Here is a 22081-nt window from a genome sequence, read left to right as displayed (position 1 = left end):
CCCATGGTTTGGGCAGCATGAATCTAATGACAGGTTCCCTTTGAAGTGAAGAAGCTGCTAGAATGGCCCAGCCAATCACCTGATCAATAGAAAGTTTATGGAAAAAACTAAAGCTCCGAGTTCATAGAAGGATCCCACAGAACCTTCAGGATTTGAAGAGTGTTTATGTGAAAGAATGAGCCAAAATCACACCTGAGCAATGCATGCGACTAGTTTCTCCATACAGGAGGTGTCCTGAAGCTGCATCACCAACAAAGGCTTCTGTACAAAGTACTTACTTACATTTCAGTAAGCGTGTTCAATGCTTTTTCCCTGTGTCATTTCTCAATATTACACACAACCTAATTTATGGACAGCTATGGTATGAATTCTTTGCCTGTGTGGATTGGATGGGTTGTTACCGACATCTGGTGAGAATTTCATGTCAATAGCACCTTTAAAAATATATTTGCTTAGCAAATTGGTGACATGTTCAATACTTATTTCACCCGCTGTATATAATTTATGACCTCATTTTGCTATAGCTATATTTTTTACCCTGGAAAACTTTTAGTAATGAGGTTCTCCATTCAGGACCCTTATCTATTAAAGGTAATGTAAGATCAGCATTGTATAGCGTAAGAGAGCCTGATTATAGGGATGTGGCACTTATTACGCTGGGTGCTGTAGTTTCAGTGCAATCAATTGTTTTATCAGCAGGAGATTCACTTCTGGGCTAGGTCTCATGTACAGGCCAGTCGGGCTATTCTGTAGTATCTGCCCCCACCAATGATTGGCAGCAGTGTACACAGGAAGCTGCCAATCGATCGGAGGTGTGGGCTGCATTATGCACAACTCAGCATTGTGACCTCTGCTACAACTACAGCAGAGAAAACGGGGATTAAATCAAAACCGCACCAATAAGTTCAGTAAGTGATGCATCACTGGAATCAGGCTCTCTGCCCCCTACATCATTCTGCTCTCAGATTTCATGACAAAAAAAAACCTGCCGACAGATTCCCTTTTAACTACGGCTAAGAGCAACCTAATGTCATCGCTTGTGTTAGATGACTTTGATAGGAACTGTATAAAGCTTCATTTGCCATGTGATGGCGCTGCGGAAAAATTTAGCTTTTGCTGCCGGTTCCCCTAACATTTTGTGATTGATATTTGGGGGTTACTACGGCAGGACACCCAGTGATAAATTGTCTCTTATAGCTAAAAAGGCCTGTCTAAAGTATTGCCTAGTCATTACATGTTCCGTATATATTCATTTAATTGCATGATTTTCTTCCATGACTTTGTATGTTTCTTTGCAGCCTCCGCTGCTCTGGCATTGTCAGACATACCATGGATTGGACCAGTAGGTAAGTTGACTGAACCTCCACTTCAGAATTTGCTGCCAGGTGTGCACATGAGGAATATCAAACTTTCTGGCTTGGATATAACATGCATTTTTTTTTCGTCATTTTCCCCTCTGCAGGCTCTATACACTAGAAGCTACAGTAGCTTCTCTTTGTTTTCTCTCATTCCCCTACCCCCTTATTGTCTCTCCACTCCATAGATTTCTCTAGGCAGCATATGTAAATTGATTCCTCACTGAAGTGATCTGCAGTGAGATTCGAGCAGTTTTTGAGTGAATGATCAGTACAGGTGAGAATAAGTCTGATAAGTGTGGGAAAGAAGCATTTATTTTTTATAAGATATATTACAGCATTTCTTATCTTAATGTTATGATACTCGTGAAGCAAGGCTGGAATCCAGTGGTCGGAGGAGCATTAGTGGGGAGCAGAAAGTGGTAGTGGAAGTACTTGGAGGTAGCAATGGGAGTTGTGGAACAGTCTGGGTAAGACAGTACTCAGGAGCTGGAGACTGGAACTAGATACAATACTCGAGCAATGAGTGAGGAATCCATGTGTCTCTAAGTAGGCCCAAACGGGAAGCAAGATGGGAAGCTTCAAAGGGTTCAAAATCTGCCATCTTGGTAAATGTCAATTACAGAACACAGCAGCCACTTCTAGTGGTAGGGAGTGGAAATGCAGCACAGTTATCAAGGTGAACAACAGTAACTGCTAGTGGTCAATCCTCGGAAGGACAACACGAATCCTGGCACTTAGCTTGTAGTGTTGATTTATGAAAAAAGTATAATTACTGTTTTAAGATTTTAATGGAAGTCATATTAAAAGTTATTTAAAATTTTATTTCTCCTACGCTTCATTGGGGGACACAGACCGTGGGTGTTATGCTGGCTTGCCACTAGGAGGACACTAAGTGAACACAGAAGAAAAAAGTTAACTCCTCCCCTGCAGTATACACCCTCTCGCTGGCTGGGAATTCCCCAGTTCTTGCTTAGTGTCCGTAGGAGGCACTTGGTTCTGGCTTCAGACCCCACCGTTTTTATTTTCAATTTTTGAGTTTTCTGTAAATTTTTATTTTTTAATTAACGGAGTGAAGGGGGCGACAGTCCCTTTCAAGGGTCCGCTCTCCCTTGAACCAACAACACGCGAGAATGCGGAGTATACCTCCCCGTACCCTTTCCTGCGACGACTGGGGCATACCTGATTCTTCTGGGCGACGGTTCCTTTACGGTCCCAATCTCCCCCCACGGATACGAGGGCAAGCGCACGGAGCACACAGAGTGCAGGGAGAAGACTTTAGGAGCACTTCGGATGCCATGAATCAGACCCATGGCCTCTCCATCCCCCTGCCCACAGGGAGGATCGATTGAGGAATACCCCTTTGAGAACTCCTCCGGCTCTGCTACATTGCCCGGGAGGTTGAGATCTGCACGCTCCTGGACAGCGTGGCCTGCGCAAGCATCGGATTGGAGGTCGGGTGCTGGTCCCTGGGAGAAGTGCTGACCTAGTCTCAGTGGAGGTACATCAGCGCCCCGTCGCGGCCACCCCTGTTCTTTCCTTCACCCGGCGCTCACCGCGGGTAGGCCCAAAAATTTAGACCCGGCTTTTCGGCCTACTAGGCCGCAATTTATATAGCGCCGCCCACCATTAACGCCGCCGCCCACGTCTTTGGCGCTTCTCGCTGTGTACGAGAAGCGCCCTGCTAGTCTCGGGACCATGTCCTTTTCACCTCAGGCTCTGTGACGGCTGCAGGGGCACGCGCGCACTGACGGACAGCACCTGGTGACACTACAGGGCCACCGCTATTCCTCTTGGGGACACAGCATCAGGACCGTGGGTAAGCTGCATCTGCCCTCAGAGCAAAGCTTTACCCCTTCACTGCACATTCCCTGCAGCTGCAGCCCAGGCTCTGCTTGTAACCCTTTTAGGGCCACTATGTCTCAAGGAAGCCTAAAGGGGCTACTAAGAAGCACACTGCGCTCTTTACCGCTTGTACCACTTGCAAGACTGCCTTGCCCAGTCTAATCCGTTATGCACGGATTGCGACCCGGCTTGTGCTCAAACGCCATGTGCCGCTGCAACGGTGCTCCCTGCGTTTAGTCCTCCTGAGTAGGCGTGTCCCTGTCATGGTCTGTGGAGGCACTGACCAAGGCTATAGACTCCCTCCGGGAATCCCCTTTAACCCCTTACCTACAATTGACGTAATATTCCGTCCATGTGACCATGGACGGAATATTACGTCATCGCGATCAGCGGCGCCCACGTGGTGAGCGCCGCTGATCGCGGCCGAGTGTCAGCTAATTATCATAGCTGACACCCGGCACAATGTGTCAGGGGCGGTCACGGACCGCCCCCGACACGTTAACCCCTTGCACACCGCGATCAAACGCGATCGCGGTGTACCGGGGGTTAAAGGGAAGCATCGGCAGGGAGGGGGCTCCCTCCGTGCTTCCCTGAGCCCCCCACGGCAGCGCAATGTGCAGCGCTGCTGCGGGGGGCTCCTTTCCTCCAGGCCCCCAAATCCAAGATGGCGACGGGGGCCTGAGGAAGCTGGCTTCCTCAGTGCCTATAAAGCGCAGGCATGAGGAAGCCTTCTGCACTGCCTGTGTCAGATCGCTGATCTGTCACAGTGATCTGTGATGTGACAGATCAGCGATCTGTCACAGGACAGTGATGTCCCACCTGGGACAAGGTAATAAAGTAAAAAAAAAAAAGTGTTAAATATAATTAAAAAAAAATCGCTAAATAAATTAGTAAAAAAAAAAAAAAATATTCCCCAATAAATCCATTTTTTCAAAATAAAAAAAAAAACAAAAACAATAAAAGTATACATATTTGGTATCGCCGCGTCCGTAATGACCTGCCCTATAAAACTGTCCCATTAGTTAACCCCTTTAGCGAACCCCTTAAAAAATAAAAATAAACGAAGCAAAAAATGATTTATCATACCACCGAACAAAAAGTGCAATAACGCGCGATCAAAAAGACGCATATAAATATCCATGGTACCGCTGAAAACTGCATCTTGTCCCGCAAAAAACGAGCCGCCATACAGCATCATCCGCAAAAAAATAAAAAAGTTATAGCTCGCAGAATAAAGCGATACAAAAATAATTATTTTTTATATAAAATTGTTTTCATGGCAAAAAACCGACAAAACATAAAAAAAGACCTAAATGAGGTATCGCTGTAACTGTACTGACCCGAAGAATAAAAACGCGTTATCAATTTTACCGCACGCGGAACGGTGTAAACGCACCCCCCCAAAAGAAATTCATGAAACGCTGGTTTTTGTTCATTCTGCGCCCCAAAAATCGGAATAAAAAGCGATCAAAAAATGTCACGTGCCCGAAAATGGTACCAATAAAAATGTCAACTCGTCCCGCAAAAAATAAGACCTCACATAACTCGGTGGGTCAGAATACGGAAAAATTATAGCTCACAATATGTGGTGATGCAAAAACTATTTTTACAATAAAAAGCGTCTTTTAGCGTGCGACAGCCACCAAACATAAAAACCGCCATAAATCATAAATCAAACCCCCCCCGTTATCACCCCCTTAGTTAGGGAAAAATAATAAAACTAAAAGAAAATGTATTTATTTCCTTTTTCCCGCTAGGGCTAGGGTTAGGGCTAGGGCTCAGGCTAGGGTTAGGGGTGTGTCGAGGTTAGGGTTGGAGTTATAATTGGGGGTTTCCACTGTTTGGGCACATCAGGTGCTCTCCAAAGGCAACATGGCGTCTGATCTCAATTCCAGCCAATTCTGCGTTGAAAAAGTCAAATGGTGCTCCTTCCCTTCCAAGCTCTGCCATGTGCCCAAACAGTGTTTTACCCCCACATGTAGGGTATCGGCCTACTCGGGACAAATTACAAAACAACTTTTGGGGTCCAATTTCTCCTGTTACCCTTAGGAAAATAAAAAATTGGGGGCAAAAATATAATTTTGCGGGAAAAAATGTTTTTCTTATTTTCACGCCCAGGCGTTATAAACTTCTGTGAAGCACTTGGGGGTTCAAAGTGCTCTCCACACATCTAGATAAGCTCCGTGGGGGGTCTAGTTTCCAAAATGGGGTCACTTGTGGGGAGTTTCAATAGTTTAGGTACATCAGGGGCTCTCCAAACGCACATGACACCCGCATACCAATCCATCAAAGTCTGCATTCCAAAACGTCACTACTTCCCTTCCGAGCCCCGACGTGTGCCCATACAGTAGTTTTCTCCCACATATGAGGTATCAGCGTACTCAGGACAAATTGGACAACAACTTTAGGGGTCCAATTTCTCCTGTTACCCTTGGGAAAATAAAAAAAATGGGGACTAAAAGATGATGTTTGTTGAAAAAATACGATATTTTTATTTTCACGCCCGGTCGTTATAAACTCCTGTGAAGCACTGGGGGGTTCAAAGTGCTCACCACACATCTAGATAAGTTCATTAGGGGGTCTAGTTTCCAAAATGGGGTCACTTGTGGGGGGTTTCCACTGTTTAGGTACATCAGGGGCTCTCCAAACGCAACATGACACCCGCAGACCATTCCATCAAAGTCTGCATTCCAAAACGTCACTACTTCCCTTCCGAGCCCCGACGTGTGCCCATACAGTAGTTTTCTCCCACATATGAGGTATCAGCCTACTCCGGACAAATTGGACAACAACTTTTGGGGTCCAATTTCTCCTGTTACCCTTGGGAAAATAAAAAAATGGGGACTAAAAGATCATGTTTGTGGAAAAAATACGATTTTTTTATTTTCACGCCCGGACGTTATAAACTTCTGTGAAGCCCTTGGGGGTTCAAAGTTCTCACCACACATCTAGATAAGTTCCTTGGGGAGTCTAGATTCCAAAATGGTGTCATTTGTGGGGGGTTTCCACTGTTTTGGTACATCAGGGGTTTTCCAATTGCGACATGGTGTCCGATCTCAATTCTAGCCAAAAACGTCAAATGGCGCTGCTTCCCTTCCGAGCTCTGCTATGCGCCCAAATAGTCATTTACACCCACATATGGGGTATCAGCGTACTCAGGACAAATTGCACAATAACTTTTAGGGTCCTGTTACCCTTGGAAAAATAAAAATTGGGGGTGAAAAGATCATTTTTGTGGAAAAAATATGATTTTTTAATTGTACCGCTGTACGTTATAAACGTCTGTGAAGCCCTTGTGGGTTAAAAGTTCTCACCACATATCTAGATAAGTTCCTTGGGGGGTCTAGTTTCCAAAATGGGGTCACTTGGGGGGGTTTCCACTGTTTAGGTACATCAGGGGCTCGCCAAACGTGACATGGCGTCCGATCTGAATTCCAGCCAATTTTGCATTGAAAAAGTCAAACGGCGCTCCTTCCATTCTGAGCTCTGCCATGCGCCGAAACAGTGGTTCCCCCCCACAAATCAGGTATCAGCGTACTCAGGACAATTTGCACAATAACTTTTGCAGTCCAATTTCTCCTGTTACCCTTGGTAAAATAAAGAAAATTGAACCTGAAGTATTTTTTTTGTGAAAAAAGTTAAATGTTCATTTTTTTTTTTTAATATTCAAAAAATTCCTGTGACGCACCTAAAGGGTTAATAAACTTCTTGAATGTGGTTTTAAGCACCTTAAGGGGTGCAGTTTTTAGAATGGTGTCACTTTTGGGTATTTTCTATCATATAGACCCCTCAAAGTGGCTTCAAATGTGAAGTGGTCCCTAAAAATAAAATGGTGTTGCAAAAATGAGAAATCGCTGGTCAATTTTTAACCCTTATAACTTCCTAACAAAAAAAAATTTTGGTTCCAAAATTGTGCTGATGTAAAGTAAACATGTGGGAAATGTTATGTATTAAGTTTTTTGTGTGCCGTATCGCTGTGATTTAAGGGCATAAAAATTCAAAGTTGGAAAATTGCGAAATTTTCAAAATTTTCGCCAAATTTCCGTTTTTTTTCACAAATAAACGCAAGTTATTTGAATGCAATTTTACCGCTAACATGAAGTACAATATGTCACGAGAAAACAATGTCAGAATCACCGGGATCCATGAAAGCGTTCCAGAGTTATGACCTCATAAAGGTACAGTGGTCAGAATTGTAAAAATTGGCCCGGGAGTTAACGTGCAAACCACCCTTGGTAGTGAAGGGGTTAAGTCAGAACGCGTCTTTACCGCCCGAAGAGGGCTCTGGCGACAGCTGGGAACCGTCCACCAGCAGGGGCCGTACTCGTTCAAGGGATCCTCAGGTCTCTAGAAAGCGGACCCATGACGCGTCCCCTAGTCACGCTCGCGCTTCAGCATCGGTGAGTTCTGTCTCGCTTTCCCTCTCCTAATGTTCGCAGCGAACATGACTCTGAACTCGCGTCTGACACGTCAGTCCCTCAGAATCCCCCAAATGAACACGAGTCACTTGATTCTCTTATAGAGTCAGTCAACAAGATTCTGACGTTGGACGAGGAAAATAGGACCGCTCCGGAACACGTTATCTCCTTTAAGAAGACTAAACGTGTACGCAGGGTATTTGCCAGCCATCCGGAGTTTAAGGACATTGTCCAGAAACATAGGGACCAGCCACATAAACGGTTCACAGGGCAAAAGCCTATCGAGGCTAAATACCCCTTTGCTCCAGATCTAATGAAGGATTGTTGCAGTCCCCCTCGGTGAATCGTCCTGTATCGCGTCTTGCTTCTATCCGTTTCTGAGGGCTCTTCAGTCAGAAACCCCTCCGATTGTCAATTTGACTACCTCGCTCGCTCAGTTTTTGAAGCTTCAGGAGCGGCACTTTTTCCATCTTTTGCGGCGACTTGCATGGCTAAGGCAATGGCCGCTTGGGCAGAAGTCTTAATTACTGCCTTCCAAGGTAGCAATCTTCCTCAGTGTCGCCAGGCAGATAATTCAACCAGCGGATTTTGTAGTGGACGCCTCTTTTGATGCAGCTAATTGCGCTGCTCAGGCAGCCGCTAAAGCAGTCTCCATTAGAAGAGCACTATGGCTATGCGACTGGCGGGCAGATTCCACCTCCAAAAAATCGTTGACTTCTCTGTCCCATCAAACTGGTCACCTATTTGGAGAGAAACTGGACCAGCTCATTTCTGACACTACCAGGGGAAAGAGTAAGTTCCTTCCCCAACAAAGGGCTGTCCAGCCATTTCGGAATCATCAGCCGACTCGTTTTTGACCTTTTCGCAACAGCTCCAGCTGGTCCTCCACAACCTTTTCTTCTGGATCAGGTCGGTCCCCGCGTGGAGACAGAGGTTCCCAGGTCTCCTACAGACCTAACCGCTCTTGGAAACCCAGGCCAAGAGCATCTGGATCTAGGGGAGCCCGATCTCATAGATCCTCTACTCAATGACTTGTTGCGGTATCCAGCGGACACTGACAAAGTAGGTGACCATCTGCTTTCAGTCACAGCCTTCCTTCGGGCCATTCATGCGCTGCAAAGGGACAGAGTCATCATTCCGGTCCCTCAAGATGAAAGGTTGAGGGGTTTTTTATTCAAACCTTTTTGTGGTTAAAAAAAAAAGGACGAAACTATGCGGCCCATACTGGACGTCAAGCTGTTAAATCAGTTTATCAAGGTACAGCGATTCCGAATGGAATCCCTCCGTTCTGTTGTCGCCTCCATGGAAAAAGGAGAGTTCCTAGCATCCATCGATATCAAAGATGCTTACCTTCACATCCCGATTTGCCCGTTCCTGCGTTTTGCAATTCACGAGGAACACTTCCAGTTCGTTGCCTTGCCCTTCGGACTCGCCACCGCCCCCAGGGTCTTTACCAAGGTCATGGCGGCTGTCATAGCCATTCCTCACACTCGGGGAGTGGTGGTAGTGCCGTATCTGGATGACCTGCTGATTAAGGGTCCGTCTCTTCCAGCCTGCGAGGAATCTGTGGATATCACAGTAAATACACTTTCTCGCCTGGGTTGGAAGATAAACTTTGAAAAGTCTTCCCCCAACACCGGCCCAGCAGATTTCCTTTTTGGGAATGATCTTGGACACTTCCCGCAGGTTGGTTATTCTCCCTCCAGAAAAGGCCTGAGCCCTACAACAGGCAGCGCGGACTCTTTCCCCACCGGTTTCTCACTCCATACGTTTCAGCATGAGAGTTCTCAAAGATGGTGGCAGCGATGGAAGCGGTCCCATTTGCACAGTTACATCTCCGCCCTTTACAACATGCATTGCTGTTAAGTTGGGACAAGAACCCGTTCTCCCTGGACCGTCAGTGCCTTCTGTCCCTGCGGGTCAGACAAGCCCTCAAGTGGTGGACACTGAAATCCTCCCTGAATCAAGGGAAGTCCTTTCTCCCAGTACGATGGTCGGTGGTGAACACCGACGCCAGTCTTTTGGGCTGGGGTGCGTTTTTTCGTCACCACACGGCACAGGGTCGTTGGTAAATTCGAGAGTCACGTCTCCCTATCAACATCTTGGATATGCGAGCTATAAGATTAGCCCTACTGAGTTTCCACCATCTCCTCGCAGGTCACCCCATCAGGATCCAATCCGACAACGCCACGGCTGTGGTGTATATCAACCGTCGGGGGGTACTCGGAGCAGGACATCCACGCACGAAGTGAGTCATGTCCTCCATTGGCCCGAGACCAACCATTCGCCCATCTCAGCAATCCACATCCCGGGGGTAGACAATTGGGCTGCGGATTTTCTCAGTCGCCAAGGCCTTGCCTCAGGAGAGTGGTCTCTTCATCTGGAAGTCGTTCAACAGATGTGCCATCGCTGGGGGACTCCGGATGTGGATCTCATGGCCTCAAGACTAAACAACAAGGTTCGATTCATTGCCCGAATGCGCGATCCATCCGCCATTGGAGCGGACGCCCTAGTTCTGCCCTGGCACCAGTTCCATCCCCCTTACATTTTTCCCCTCTTCCCTTGCTCCCGAAGGTCATCAAGAAAATCAGAGCAGAGGGAGTACCAGTGATCCTAGTCGCTCTAGATTGGCCGCGGGCATGGTACGCAGAACTAGTACAACTAGTCGCCGACGTTCCCTGGCGACTTCCAGATCATAGATCTACTCTCACAGGGCCTGATTTACCACCAAAACTCCGGGGCCCTGTGTTTGACAGCGTGGACATTGAATCCTGGTTTTTAGCACAGGCTGGTTTTTCTCACGACGTGTTCGCCACTATGATTAGTGCTAGGAAGCCCGTGTCCATGCGCAGTTATCACCGCACCTGGAAAACCTTCTCGTGGTGCAAGGACTATGGTCGATTCCCTCTGGTGTTTTCCATTCCTTCCATATTGGAATTCCTACAATCCGGATTAAAGTCAGGCGTATCGCTTAGCTCGCTCAAGGGCCAAATTTTCAGCCTTGTCAGTTCTATTCCAGCGCAAAATTGCCACCAAATTACCGGTGAAGACGTTCATTCAGGGAGTTTCCCATGTGGCGCCTCCCTATAAAAGGCCATTGGAATCATGGGACCTTAACTTGGTTCTCGGAGCCTTACAGGAGGCTCCCTTCGAACCACTGCAGGACGTACCACTAGCTGTTCTCTCTTGGAAGGTGGTCTTTCTAGTGGCAATTACGTCAATCAGACGAGTTTCGGAATTGGCGGCCCAGTCCTGCCATCCTCCGTTCCTGAATTTTCATCAGGAGAAGGCAGTTCTCAGGACGTCCCCATCTTTCCTGCCCAGAGTTGTGTCTTCCTTTCATCTCAATGAGGAAATTGTTTTGCCTTCCTTCTGTCCGGCACCAGTCCATCACATTGAGAAGCCCCTCCACACCCTGGATGTGGTTAGGGTTCCGAGACGGTACATCTCGCGAACGGCTCCCTTCTGCAAGTCAGATACCCTGTTCGTACTTCCAGAGGGGCATAGGAAGGGTATAGCCGCTTCAAAAGCCACGCTAGCCAGGTGGATTTGCTTGGCTATACAGAAATCCTACTGTGTCAGTACCAAATTCATTCTCAGGCCTCTGCGGATGCAGCTTGTGGCAGACGCATCCTGCAATCGGCAGTACCACAGTGTTAAGCCAGTGGTACATGGGGTAATAGCAGTTGTATGCTCCACACCCAGGGACTGCTTTAGGATGTCCCACGGTCTGTGTTCCCCAATGAGGCATAGGAGACATAGGGATTTTTGTGTGTACTCACCGTAAAATCCTTTTCTCCGAGCCAATCATTGGGGCCAATCATTGTTATGGATATTTGTTTAATGCTCCTACTGCTTTTTCACCGAACTGGGGAAATCTCAACCAGCAAGAGGGTGTATACTGCAGAGGAGGAGTTAATTTTTTTTCTGTGTTCACTTGGTGTCCTCCTAGTGGCAAGCAGCATAACGCCCATGGTCTGTGTCCCCCAATGATTGGCTTGGAGAAAAGGATTTTACGGTGAGTACACACAAAAATCCCTATTTTTGCTGATCTGGACAAAAATCATACCATATCGTGACCAATAACAGCTGGAAGGGATTTTCCAACATTCTCACTGCTTTACCCCTGACAGTCGTGGCATACTGCCATAAAGACAAGCTGCCATGGAGCCCGGGAATAAACAATTGCTTCCCCTCGCATTGTTAGAAATGAAGGGTTTTTTTAAGATTATAAATTAAGATGTCTGTAGAGAGAGGATATTTATCTGCAAAACATTGGTAAAGATCACTGAATTTTGCAATCTGATGTGTTTGGTCATACTCATAAGATCAGCAGCTGATGTTTGTGACATTCATTAAACATTTTTTAACCCATAACCTGTAATAAGGTTAATATAGCTTTTATTTAAAAAAAAATCTTCAGTTTTACTCTAATTGCCTTGTAAAAATGAGTACATAAAATTTACTACATGTAGTGTTTTGTATGACCTCCATGAAGGACAGCGCCAAGTCTTCCAGGCATGGAATTAACCAGTTGGCAACATGTTTTTACATCTACAATTTTCCATTCTTCAAAAATGACCTCTGTTAGGGCCTGGATTCTGGATGGAGAGTAATGACAATTTGCCTCTTCAGAATCCCCATAGGTGTTTGGTTACATACAGATCAGGAGACCTACTTGGCCACTAAATCTCGTTCATCTTGTTCTTCAGAAATGCAACAGTGGCCTTTGATGTATGTTTTGGAATATTCTCATGTTGGAAACGTGCATGTCTACCAAAGGCAGGGAGTGATGGTAGGATCTTCTCTTTCAATATAGAGGGGTACATTTATGAATTCGTGACACCAGCAGCACTCATGCAGCCCCACATAAGGACACTGCCACCACGTTTCACTGTAGGCACCATGTACTTTTCTTTGTACTCATCACCTTTACGATGCTATACAGTTTTGTATTTGGGAGTACAAATTTATGACGAACTTTGACACTCTCAGTGCTGGAATGAATGTGTCGCATGGATTTATGTCTTTTTACATCAATTAAGGAATTTCCTTTTAAAACCTTGCGGGGCAACACAGAACTAGACCCCAATCAGAGGACCATAAAACATCCAGACTCCTTATCTATGAACTGGTCCAATGTTTATATTTATGTTTCTCCCTCTCCCATATTGATAGTTCTGCTTCACGTCACTTGTCTTATCTATTGCATTTTTTCTAGGCTGTATTGTGCATAAATATGTGACTTCAGATTTTGTATTAGTCTAGCCTGATGAAGAGACCTGAGTAGTCTCGAAAGCTTGCAATGTATTACCATCTTTTCAGTTAGCCATTAAAAGGTATCAACTACTGAGGACTCTCAATCCTGAATATTTTTCTATACAGTTTTGTAGTCATCAGTTCCAAAAACATATATTCTGGTCTTATCACTCCAGAGCATAAAGTCCTAATAGTCTTCATATTTTTCAGCATGTGCCCTGATAAATTGTAGGCTAGCTTTTTTTTGTGAATGGCCTTTAGAAGCAGATTCCTTCGTGGATGACACCCATGCATCCCATTCCCCTCTCGTGTACACTGTATTGTCACGGGAAATACACACCGGTTTGGCTTTCTACTTTAGCTAACTGCAGTGATCTTGCATGTCGTTTTTTTTTTTTTTTTCAGTCCTTCTCATCAGAAGACACTCTTGTTTGGTTAACTTCTGTGGTCGGCCAGGACTTCTTTGTGAGATTGTTGCAGTTCCTTCTTTGTTACATTTTTGTACATATTTGTGTCACTTTTGCTACATTTTGTCTGATAGTAAAGCTTTTCTGATCTTCTTGTAGCCTTAACCTTTCTTGCGTGAATATATAATACTAGATGGTGGCCCGATTCTATCGCATCGGGTATTCTAGAGTCTCTGTTAAAATAAAAAATAGTGATATACTCACCTCCCGACGGCCCCCGGACTCTTTCTCTCCCCTCACCACGCTCCTGGCATCTTCCAGTCCCAGTAATGCTTAGCGCAAAACACCGCTGATGACTATGCGCTCTCGCGAGAGTGACATCATCTCCGGCCCTTCTCGCTAAGCATTACTGGGACCGGAAGATGCCGGAAGCGTGGTGAGAGGAGGGACAGAGTCAGGGGGTCGTCGGAAGGTGAGTATATAACTATTTTTTATTTTAATAGAGACTCTAGAATACCTGATGCGATAGAATCGGGCCACCATCTAGTGTATTATACTCCTGTTACAGCCAGAGCTGCAGTCACTGTTCTGCTGTTAGCTAATGTATTGTACTCCAGTTACACCCAGAGCTGCAGTCACTGTTCTGCTTTTACATAATGTATTGTAGTCCAGTTACACCCAGAGCTGCAGTCACCGTTCTGCTCTTACCTAATGTATTATACTCCTGTTACAGCCAGAGCTGCAGTCACTGTTCAGATCTTACCAAATGTATTGAACTCAAGTTACACCCAGAGCTGCTGTCACTGTTCTGCTGTTATCTAATGTATTGTACTCCAGTTAATCCCAGAGCTGCAGTCACTGTTCTGCTGTTACCTAATATACTCCTGTTACACCCAGAGCTGCAGTCACTGTTCTGCTGTTATCTAATGTACTCTTGTTACACCCAGAGCTGCAGTCACTGTTCTGCTGTTACCTAATGTAGTGTACTCCAGTTACACCCAGATCTACAGTCACTGTTCTGCCGTTATCTAATGTATTGTACTCCAGTTACACCCAGAGCTGCAGTCACCGTTCTGCTCTTACCTAATGTATTATACTCCTGTTACAGCCAGAGCTGCAGTCACTGTTCAGATCTTACCAAATGTATTGAACTCAAGTTACACCCAGAGCTGCTGTCACTGTTCTGCTGTTATCTAATGTATTGTACTCCAGTTACACCCAGAGCTGCAGTCACCGTTCTGCTGTTACCTAATGTATTATACTCCTGTTACAGCCAGAGCTGCAGTCACTGTTCAGATCTTACCTATGTATTGTACACCAGTTACACCCAGAGCTGCAGTCACTGTTCAGATCTTACCTAGTATATTGTACTCCAGTTACACCCAGAGTTGCATTCACTTTTCTGCTGTCACCTAATTTATTGTACACAAGTTACACCCAGAGCTGCAGTCACTGTACTACTGTTACCTAATGTATTGTACTCCAGAATATGTACAGGACTGTGCCTGTGTAATGAGCAGCGCAGCAGTGATGGCTGTAATGTGCCTGTACAATAAACAATGCAGCCGTGTTGCCACGACGACTAAGCAACTGTCGCAGATTGGTCGCTGCCTAACTGCCACGACCGTCAGCGAGGTGGGATTTCCATTACAGACAGACAGAATTAGACAATTATTTAGTAGATTCTTTCTCAGGTCTGGTGACATTTCTCTTCCATGTGGTGCCATTTGTAACAGCATGGAAATAATAGGAAGGGCATTAAGTAACGTCCACTGTTTGCTGGACACCTGTTTAATGAATAATTAGACTTACCTGTGGTTGAATCTGTCTTGATCCCAGTGTGGGTTTTTGAGCTGCACATCAGGGGTTAATGTCTGGAGCTCAAGGCAGGTTTTGACCTGCACACCTCGGATTAATGATTTGTGGCCTCTTTTTGGTTCTGGGAGAGCCTCTTAAGCCCCTGGGAAGCTCCAAACCCTGTCAGTTATACTTTTGCCTTTGGCCGAGTGTGGTGACCTCCGTGTGCCTGTTCGTTGTTATAGCTTGTTTATATGGTTCTGACCCGGTTCTGTTCCCCATTGTGAGTTTGCCTGTTGATTCTGTACTGCGCTATCCTCTCTGTGTATGACTCGTTTCCTGATACCTGACTGCTCTCTGCTCGCCCCTCTTGTACCTTGCAGCTATCTTTGTGTATGACTCATTGGCTACGTCCTGACTATCCTCCCTGTCTATGCCCCTTGGTAACTTTGTCTCGCAGTTACCCTGCTAGGAGTTCTCTTGCAGCTCCTAGCTCTCTGGAGTTTAGGCCACGTCCCCATCAGTCACATGCTTCAGGTCCTGCTGTTCTGAAGTACGCACCTACTCGGCAGCTGCCCGCTCCACGGGTATCTTTGAGCACAGTTCGGTTTAGTCAGGACACGCGCACTGGCTCAGTGAGCAAGTTCAGTGCGGTGTTCCTGACAGAATCCTTGTTAATTAGAATTTTGTAGTCTAAACTTTAGCTATGCTTTTAAGACATTCATTTAGGTGTACTCATTATGCAATATGGTCTTGAGTGAATGTGTGTGTGTGCCACATAATAAATCTTGTTTGCAATCAATGGCCCGCATTTTTTTTGGAATATTTTGTAGTATATCCATAGAAAATGTTGATTCTGAAAGGAAACTAAAGGTTTTCAGACAAAATTGACATACTTATTTATGATGATGGATGGGTGTGTGTATGTATATATGTAGCCCACATCAAAGGCACGGACACTACCTTTGATCTTTCACTGAGTAAAGTGTGGCCTATTGGCCACATCCGGCTCTCTGGCTGTTTTACTCTGCCCCACTAAATGAGGGCTCATACTGTATACAGGGGGCTACATGAGGGCTCATATTGTATATAGGGGGGGGGGCTGGCTGTGTGCAGGCTCACGGAATATAGGGGCATGTCAGCATACCTAATTCTGCTCAATATTAAGTGATGCAATTAATATGAATATAAAATAATGTTAATATTAATATGGAGCAAAATTAATTTTATGCTATTGGCTCGGCCTCCACAACAGTTTCGGTCACTCATGTGATCCCTTGGGAAAATTAATTGCCCACCCCTTTTCTAACCCATCATTTTTCTTTAGCCTGTGTGAAGAGTAGATAGTTGTCCATAGAAAAAGGAAATGGGATCTCAAGAAATTCATGGTGGAATTCAGGGTTAGAACATGTTATGTTGATGTTCCAGATTGGGATGACCTGATTATATTTCAATAAATGTTGTTTTGTTTTTTTTCAAGAATAAATTTGGATTGCTGTTCATGGGGGGAAAAAAGAAAGCATCCCCTGAAAATAAGCCCTAACTTTTCTTTCCGAGCAAAAAGTAATGTAAGGCCCAGTATTTTCAGAGAAACGCGGTATAACACATGCGCTCACACACCTCTCAGCATAAATGAGTACACCCCAATATATATGTTCTGTAAAGTATCAGTAAATTGTGATACGTGAAATGAATACTTGGCAAACATTTACTTTATTTTCTCCTTTTAGGAGCTGTTAGAATTGGACTGATCAACGGCGAATTTATTGTTAATCCTAACAGAAAAGAAATGTCAACGAGTTTATTGAATTTAATAGTCACTGGGTCTTCCCAAAACCAAGTAGGTGAGTGTATTGTTTATGTCTTGGGGCAGATTTAAGATTTTGTGTCCACAATATAAAAAAACAATAAATAAATATATACCTCCATCGATTCATCGGAGGACACTGGAAACCATGGGTGTATGCTGCTGCCACTAGGAGGTTGACACTATGCAAACAAAGTGTGTGTGTGTGTGTGTGCGAATGTGTAAAAAAAACAAAAACAAAGTATATATAATATATTAATTTGTTGCCTATAGGAACCAGTCTCAATGCAGCATTCATTATCACAATTAGAAATTAAATTTTTTTTCCGCCCAAACAAAAGTTAATTTTAATCCATAGATCTTGGAATGATAATAAGTTCCACACTTGGATGTGTTTAAAAAAAATGTTCCTGTGCTGAGATAATCTTATAAATGTGCCCCTGTTGTGTACTGTGTAATGTCGGTGTCTGACCGTACGGGAACATGGTCTGATCACACCACAGCTCCTGGGCCGGGGGGGAGAAAGAGTTTAAAGACGTTACAACATGGGATCGCAAATTATTCTTTGAGGTAAAACATTGTTTAAAAGAGTATACAGGCATTATAGCACGGGATCACAGCTGATTTTTTGTGAGGTAAAATACTTACCTGCCTTTTTTAAAACATTATCGTCAAATTTTTATTTTTTTTTTCCCCGTCATAATTTGGCTTATTTTGCTGGTCCATAGAAAGGGAGAATCGATTTGCCCATTTTCTCCTACTCCTCATTGGGGGACACAGAGACCGTGGGTGTTATGCTGCTGGCCACTAGGAGGACACTAAGTAAACCAGAAAAAGTTAGCTCCTCCCCTGCAGTATACACCCTCTCGCTGGCTGAGGCTTCTCCAACTCATGCTTAGTGTTGTCTATAGGAGGCACTTCCCACCGTTTTTATTTTCATTTTTGATTTTCTGTAAATTTTTATTTTTTAAATAACGGAGTGAAGGGGCGATGGTTCCTTTCTACAGCCCACTCTCCCCCGAACCAACAACAGGCAAGCACATGGATTATACCTCCCCGTACACTTTTCTGCGACGAATGGGGCTGATTCCTCTGACGATGCTTCCCTTACGGTCGGTACTCCAAGGATACGAGGGCATGCGCAACAGAACAAAGCAGGAGTGCATGGAGAGGACTTGAGCATTGCTTTTCGGATGCGCTGAATTAGCCCCAGAGCTCTCCATCCCCCTGCCACAGGGTGGATCGATTGAGCAAAACCCCTTTAAGACCTCCTCCAGCTCTGCTACATCTCTCGGAGGATGAGAAACCTGCAGCTAGAAGGCCCCGGACAGTGCGACCTGTCTGAGCACAGGAGTGGAGGTATGGGGTCGGGTCCTTGTCCCCGAGAGAAGCGCTGACTTAGCGTCAGCGGCAGTACACTGGCGCCTGGTCATGGCCCCCCCCCCCCCCCCGCCCGGCGCTTACCGCGGGGAGGCCAGAAATGTAGTCCCCGGCTTTTAGGCCTACTAGGCCGGAATTTGCATAGCGCCGCCTACGACTTTGGCGCTCCTTGCTCTGTGCGAGAGGTGCCGTGCTGGTCTCTGGGGCCATGTTCTTTTACCTCAAAAGCTTAACCCCTTCTCTGCCTGATCTAGGACTGCCGCCAAGCGTGCACACTGACGGACAGAACCTGGTGTCACACAGGGCCACCGTTATTCCTCCCCGGGACACCGCACAGGACCATGGGTAAGCTGCATCTTCCCTCAGATTAAAGCTTAACCCCTTCTCTGCACATTCTCTGCAGCTGCAGCCTAGGCTTTGCCCTTAACCCCTTCAGGGGAGTGAGTCTCAATCTAAGAAGCTAAACAGGCTGCTAAGAAGCACACTGCGTTTTTTACCGTGTGTACCACTTGCAAGACTGCCTTGCCCAGTGCCCAGACTAATCCGTTATGCATGGACTGCGACCCGTCCTGTGCCCCGACCTGCGCTCCAACGCCCCTCGTCGCCGCTGCTGACGGGCCTCCTGCGTTTAGTTTCCCTGAGTGGGCTGCGTCCCTGTCACAGTCTGTGGAGTCACTGACCTAGGCTATAGACTCCCTCCGGGAATCCTCTTTAAGTCAGAAAGCGTCTTTACCGCCCGAAGAGGTCCCTGGCGAAGGCGGGGATCCGTCCACCAGCAGGGGCCGTACTCGTTCAAGGGATAGTTAGGTTTCTAGAAAGCGGACCCATGACGCGTCCCCCTACCCTCGCTCGCGCTTCAGCATCGGTGAGTTCTGTCTCTCGCTCTCCCTCTCCTATTGTTCGCAGCAAGCATGACTATGAATTCGAATCTAACACGTCAGTCCCTCAGAATCCTCCAACTGCCAAGAGTCGCTCGATTCTCTTATAGAATCAGTCAAGAGGATTCGGAAGTTGGATGAGGAAAATATTCCCGCTCCAGAACACGCTATCTCATTTAAGAGGACCAAACTTGTGCGCAGGTTTTTACCAGCCATCCGGAGTTTAAGGACATTGTCCAGAAACATAGGGATTGGCCACATAAGTGGTTCATAGGGCAAGTCTACTGAGGCTAAATACCCTTTTGCTCCAGACCTATTGTAGGATTGGTTACAGTCCCCTTCCGTGGACCCTCCTGTATCGCGTCTTCTAAAACGCTCCTATCCGTTTCTGAGGGCTCCTCAGTCAGATACCCCACCGACCGTCAAATTGACTACCTGGCCCGCTCAGTTTTTTTTTTTTTTTTTTTGAAGCTTCAGGAGCAGCGCTTTTTCCATCTTTCGCGGCGACTTGGGTCGCTAAGGCAATGGCCGCTTGGGAAGAAGTCTTAATTACTGCCTTCTAGGGTAGCAATCTTCCACTGGGGACAACCAACATCACCAGGCAGATAATTCACACAGGGGACCTTGTAGTGGATGCTTCTTTTAGATGCCGCAATTGCACTGCTCAAACTGCCGCTAATGCGATCTCCATTAGAAGAGCCCTATGGCTCCGCGTCTGGTGGGCGGATGCCACATCTAAAAGATTGTTGACTTCCCTGCCCTATCAGACTGGTCGTCTTTTTGGAAAGAATCTGGACCAGCTCATTTCTGATACTACCGGGGAAAAGACTAAATTCATTCCCCAACAAAAGGCTGTTCGGCCGTTTCGCAACCAACAGCCTATGTGTTTTCGATCTTTTCACCACAATTCCGGTTGGTCTTCCTCTACCTTCTCTTCCGGATCAAGCCGGTCTCTGCTCGGAGACAGAGGCTCCCAGGTTTCATGCAGACCGCTTTTGGAAGCCCAGGCCAAGGGCATCTGGATCTGGGGGAGCCAGATCTCATAAATCTTCTACGCAATGACTTGTTGCGGTATCCTGCGGGCACCAACAAAGTAGACGGTCGTCTATTTTCCTTCAGTCACACCTGGTTTGCGGTCGTCCACAACAAGTGGGGTCAGGGAGCTGGTAGGCTCTGAGAAGGGATGGAGTCATCATCCCGGTCCCTCAACACGAAAGGTTCAGGGGTTTTTGATTCCAAAGAAGGATGGGACGATATGGCCCATACTGGCTCTCAAACTGTTAAATCAGTTTGTCGAATGGAATCTCTTCAACCAGTTGTCGCTTCCATGGAAAAAGGAGAATTCCTAGCATCCATCGACATCAAAGACGCTTATCCTTCACACTCCGCTCTACCCGTCCCACCAGCAGTTCCTGCGTTTTGCAATTCACAACGAACACTTCCAGTTCATTGCCTTGCCCTTCGGACTCGCCACCGCCCCCAGGGTCTTTACCAAGGTCTTAGTGGCTGTCATGGCCATTCTCCACTCTCGGGGAGTAGTGATGTTACTGTATCTGGACGACCTGCTCATCAAGGGCCCGTCCCTTTCAGCCTGCGAGGAATCCGTGGATATACCAGTTAATACACTTTCTCGTCTGGGATGGAAGATAATTTTCGAAAAGTCTTTCCCAAAACCGGCTCAGAAGTTTTCCTTGTTAAGAATGATCTTGGACACTTTCCGCGAGTTGGTCATTCTCCCTCCAGAAAAGACCCAAGCCTTACAACAGGCAGCGCAGACTCTTTCCCGACCGGTTTCTCATTCCATTCGTTTCAGCATGAGAATTTTTGGAAAGATGTTGGCAGCAGTCCCATTCGCACTGTTCCATCTCCGACCCTTACGATATGCGTTGTTGTTGGCTTGGGACAAGAGCCCGTTCTCCCTGGACCCTTCGGTTCCTTTTGTCCCTGCGGGTCAGACAAGTCCTCAAGTGGTGGACACTGAGGTCCTCCCTGAATCAAGGGAGGTCTTTTTCTCCCAGTAAGATGGTTGGTTGTAACCACCAACGCAAGTCGTCTGGCCTGGGGTGCGGTCTTTCGTCACCACACGACACAGGGTCACTGGTCAACTCGAGAGTCACGTCTCCCCATCAACATTTTGGAGATACGAGCGATCAGATTAGCTCTACGGAGTTTTCCATCTCCTCGCAGGTCACCCCATCAGGATCCAATCCGACAACGCCACGGCTGTAGCGTATATCAACTGCCAGGGAGGTACTCTGAGCAGGATGGCCGTGCACGAAGTGAGTTACATCCTCCATTGGGCCGAGATCAACCATTCGCCCATCTCAGCAATACACATCCCGGGTGTAGAAAATTGGGCAGTAGATTTTCTCAGTCGCCAAGGCCTTGCCTCGGGAGAGTGGTCTCTTCATCCAGAAGTTTTTCAGCAGATTTGTCATCGTTGGGGGACTCGGGATGTGGATCTCATGGCCTCAAGACTAAACAACAAGGTTCCTCGGTTCATTGCCCGATCGCGCGATCCATGCGCCATCGGAGCGGAAGCCCTAGTTTCTGCCATGGCACCGGTTTCGGCTCCGGCTCCCGTACATCTTTCCCCCTCTTCCCTTCCGAGGGTCATCACGATGATCAGAGTGGAGGGAGTACCAGTGATCCTAGACGCGCTGGATCAGCTGCGCCGAGCATGATACGCAGAACTAATACAACTAGTCGCCGACGTCCCCTGGTGACTTCCAGATCGCATGGATCTACTCATAGGGCCCGACTTACCACCCGAACTCCGGGGCCCTGTCTTTGACGGCGTGGCCGTTGAATCCTGGATTTTAGCACAGGCTGGGTTCTCTCACAGCGTGATTTCCACCATGATTAGTGCAAGAAAGCCTGTGTGCATGCACATCTATCACTGCACCTGGAAGACCTTCTTTTCGTGGTGCAAGGA

At 46.5% G+C, this 22081-nt stretch overlaps 1 protein-coding gene across 2 annotated transcripts in view; it reads left to right on the top strand.

The window, feature by feature from the left end:
- The window catches only part of PNPT1 (polyribonucleotide nucleotidyltransferase 1), a 155078-nt gene that overhangs the window by 11008 nt on the left and 121989 nt on the right, over positions 1-22081 (top strand). For both annotated transcript variants that reach the window (XM_073576654.1, XM_073576653.1), the window contains exons 7-8: positions 1299-1346; positions 16812-16925. In XM_073576654.1, coding sequence (XP_073432755.1) covers positions 1299-1346; positions 16812-16925 — 162 coding nt within the window. The remainder of the gene's footprint in view (positions 1-1298; positions 1347-16811; positions 16926-22081) is intronic.

Source organism: Dendrobates tinctorius, unplaced genomic scaffold (assembly GCF_039654945.1).
Source record: "Dendrobates tinctorius isolate UK_male_01 unplaced genomic scaffold, ASM3965494v1 ptg000050l, whole genome shotgun sequence".
NCBI lineage: Eukaryota > Metazoa > Chordata > Amphibia > Anura > Dendrobatidae > Dendrobates > Dendrobates tinctorius.
The sequence above is the reverse complement of the archived record's forward strand: the minus strand, read 5'-3'. Positions and strand labels throughout refer to the sequence as shown.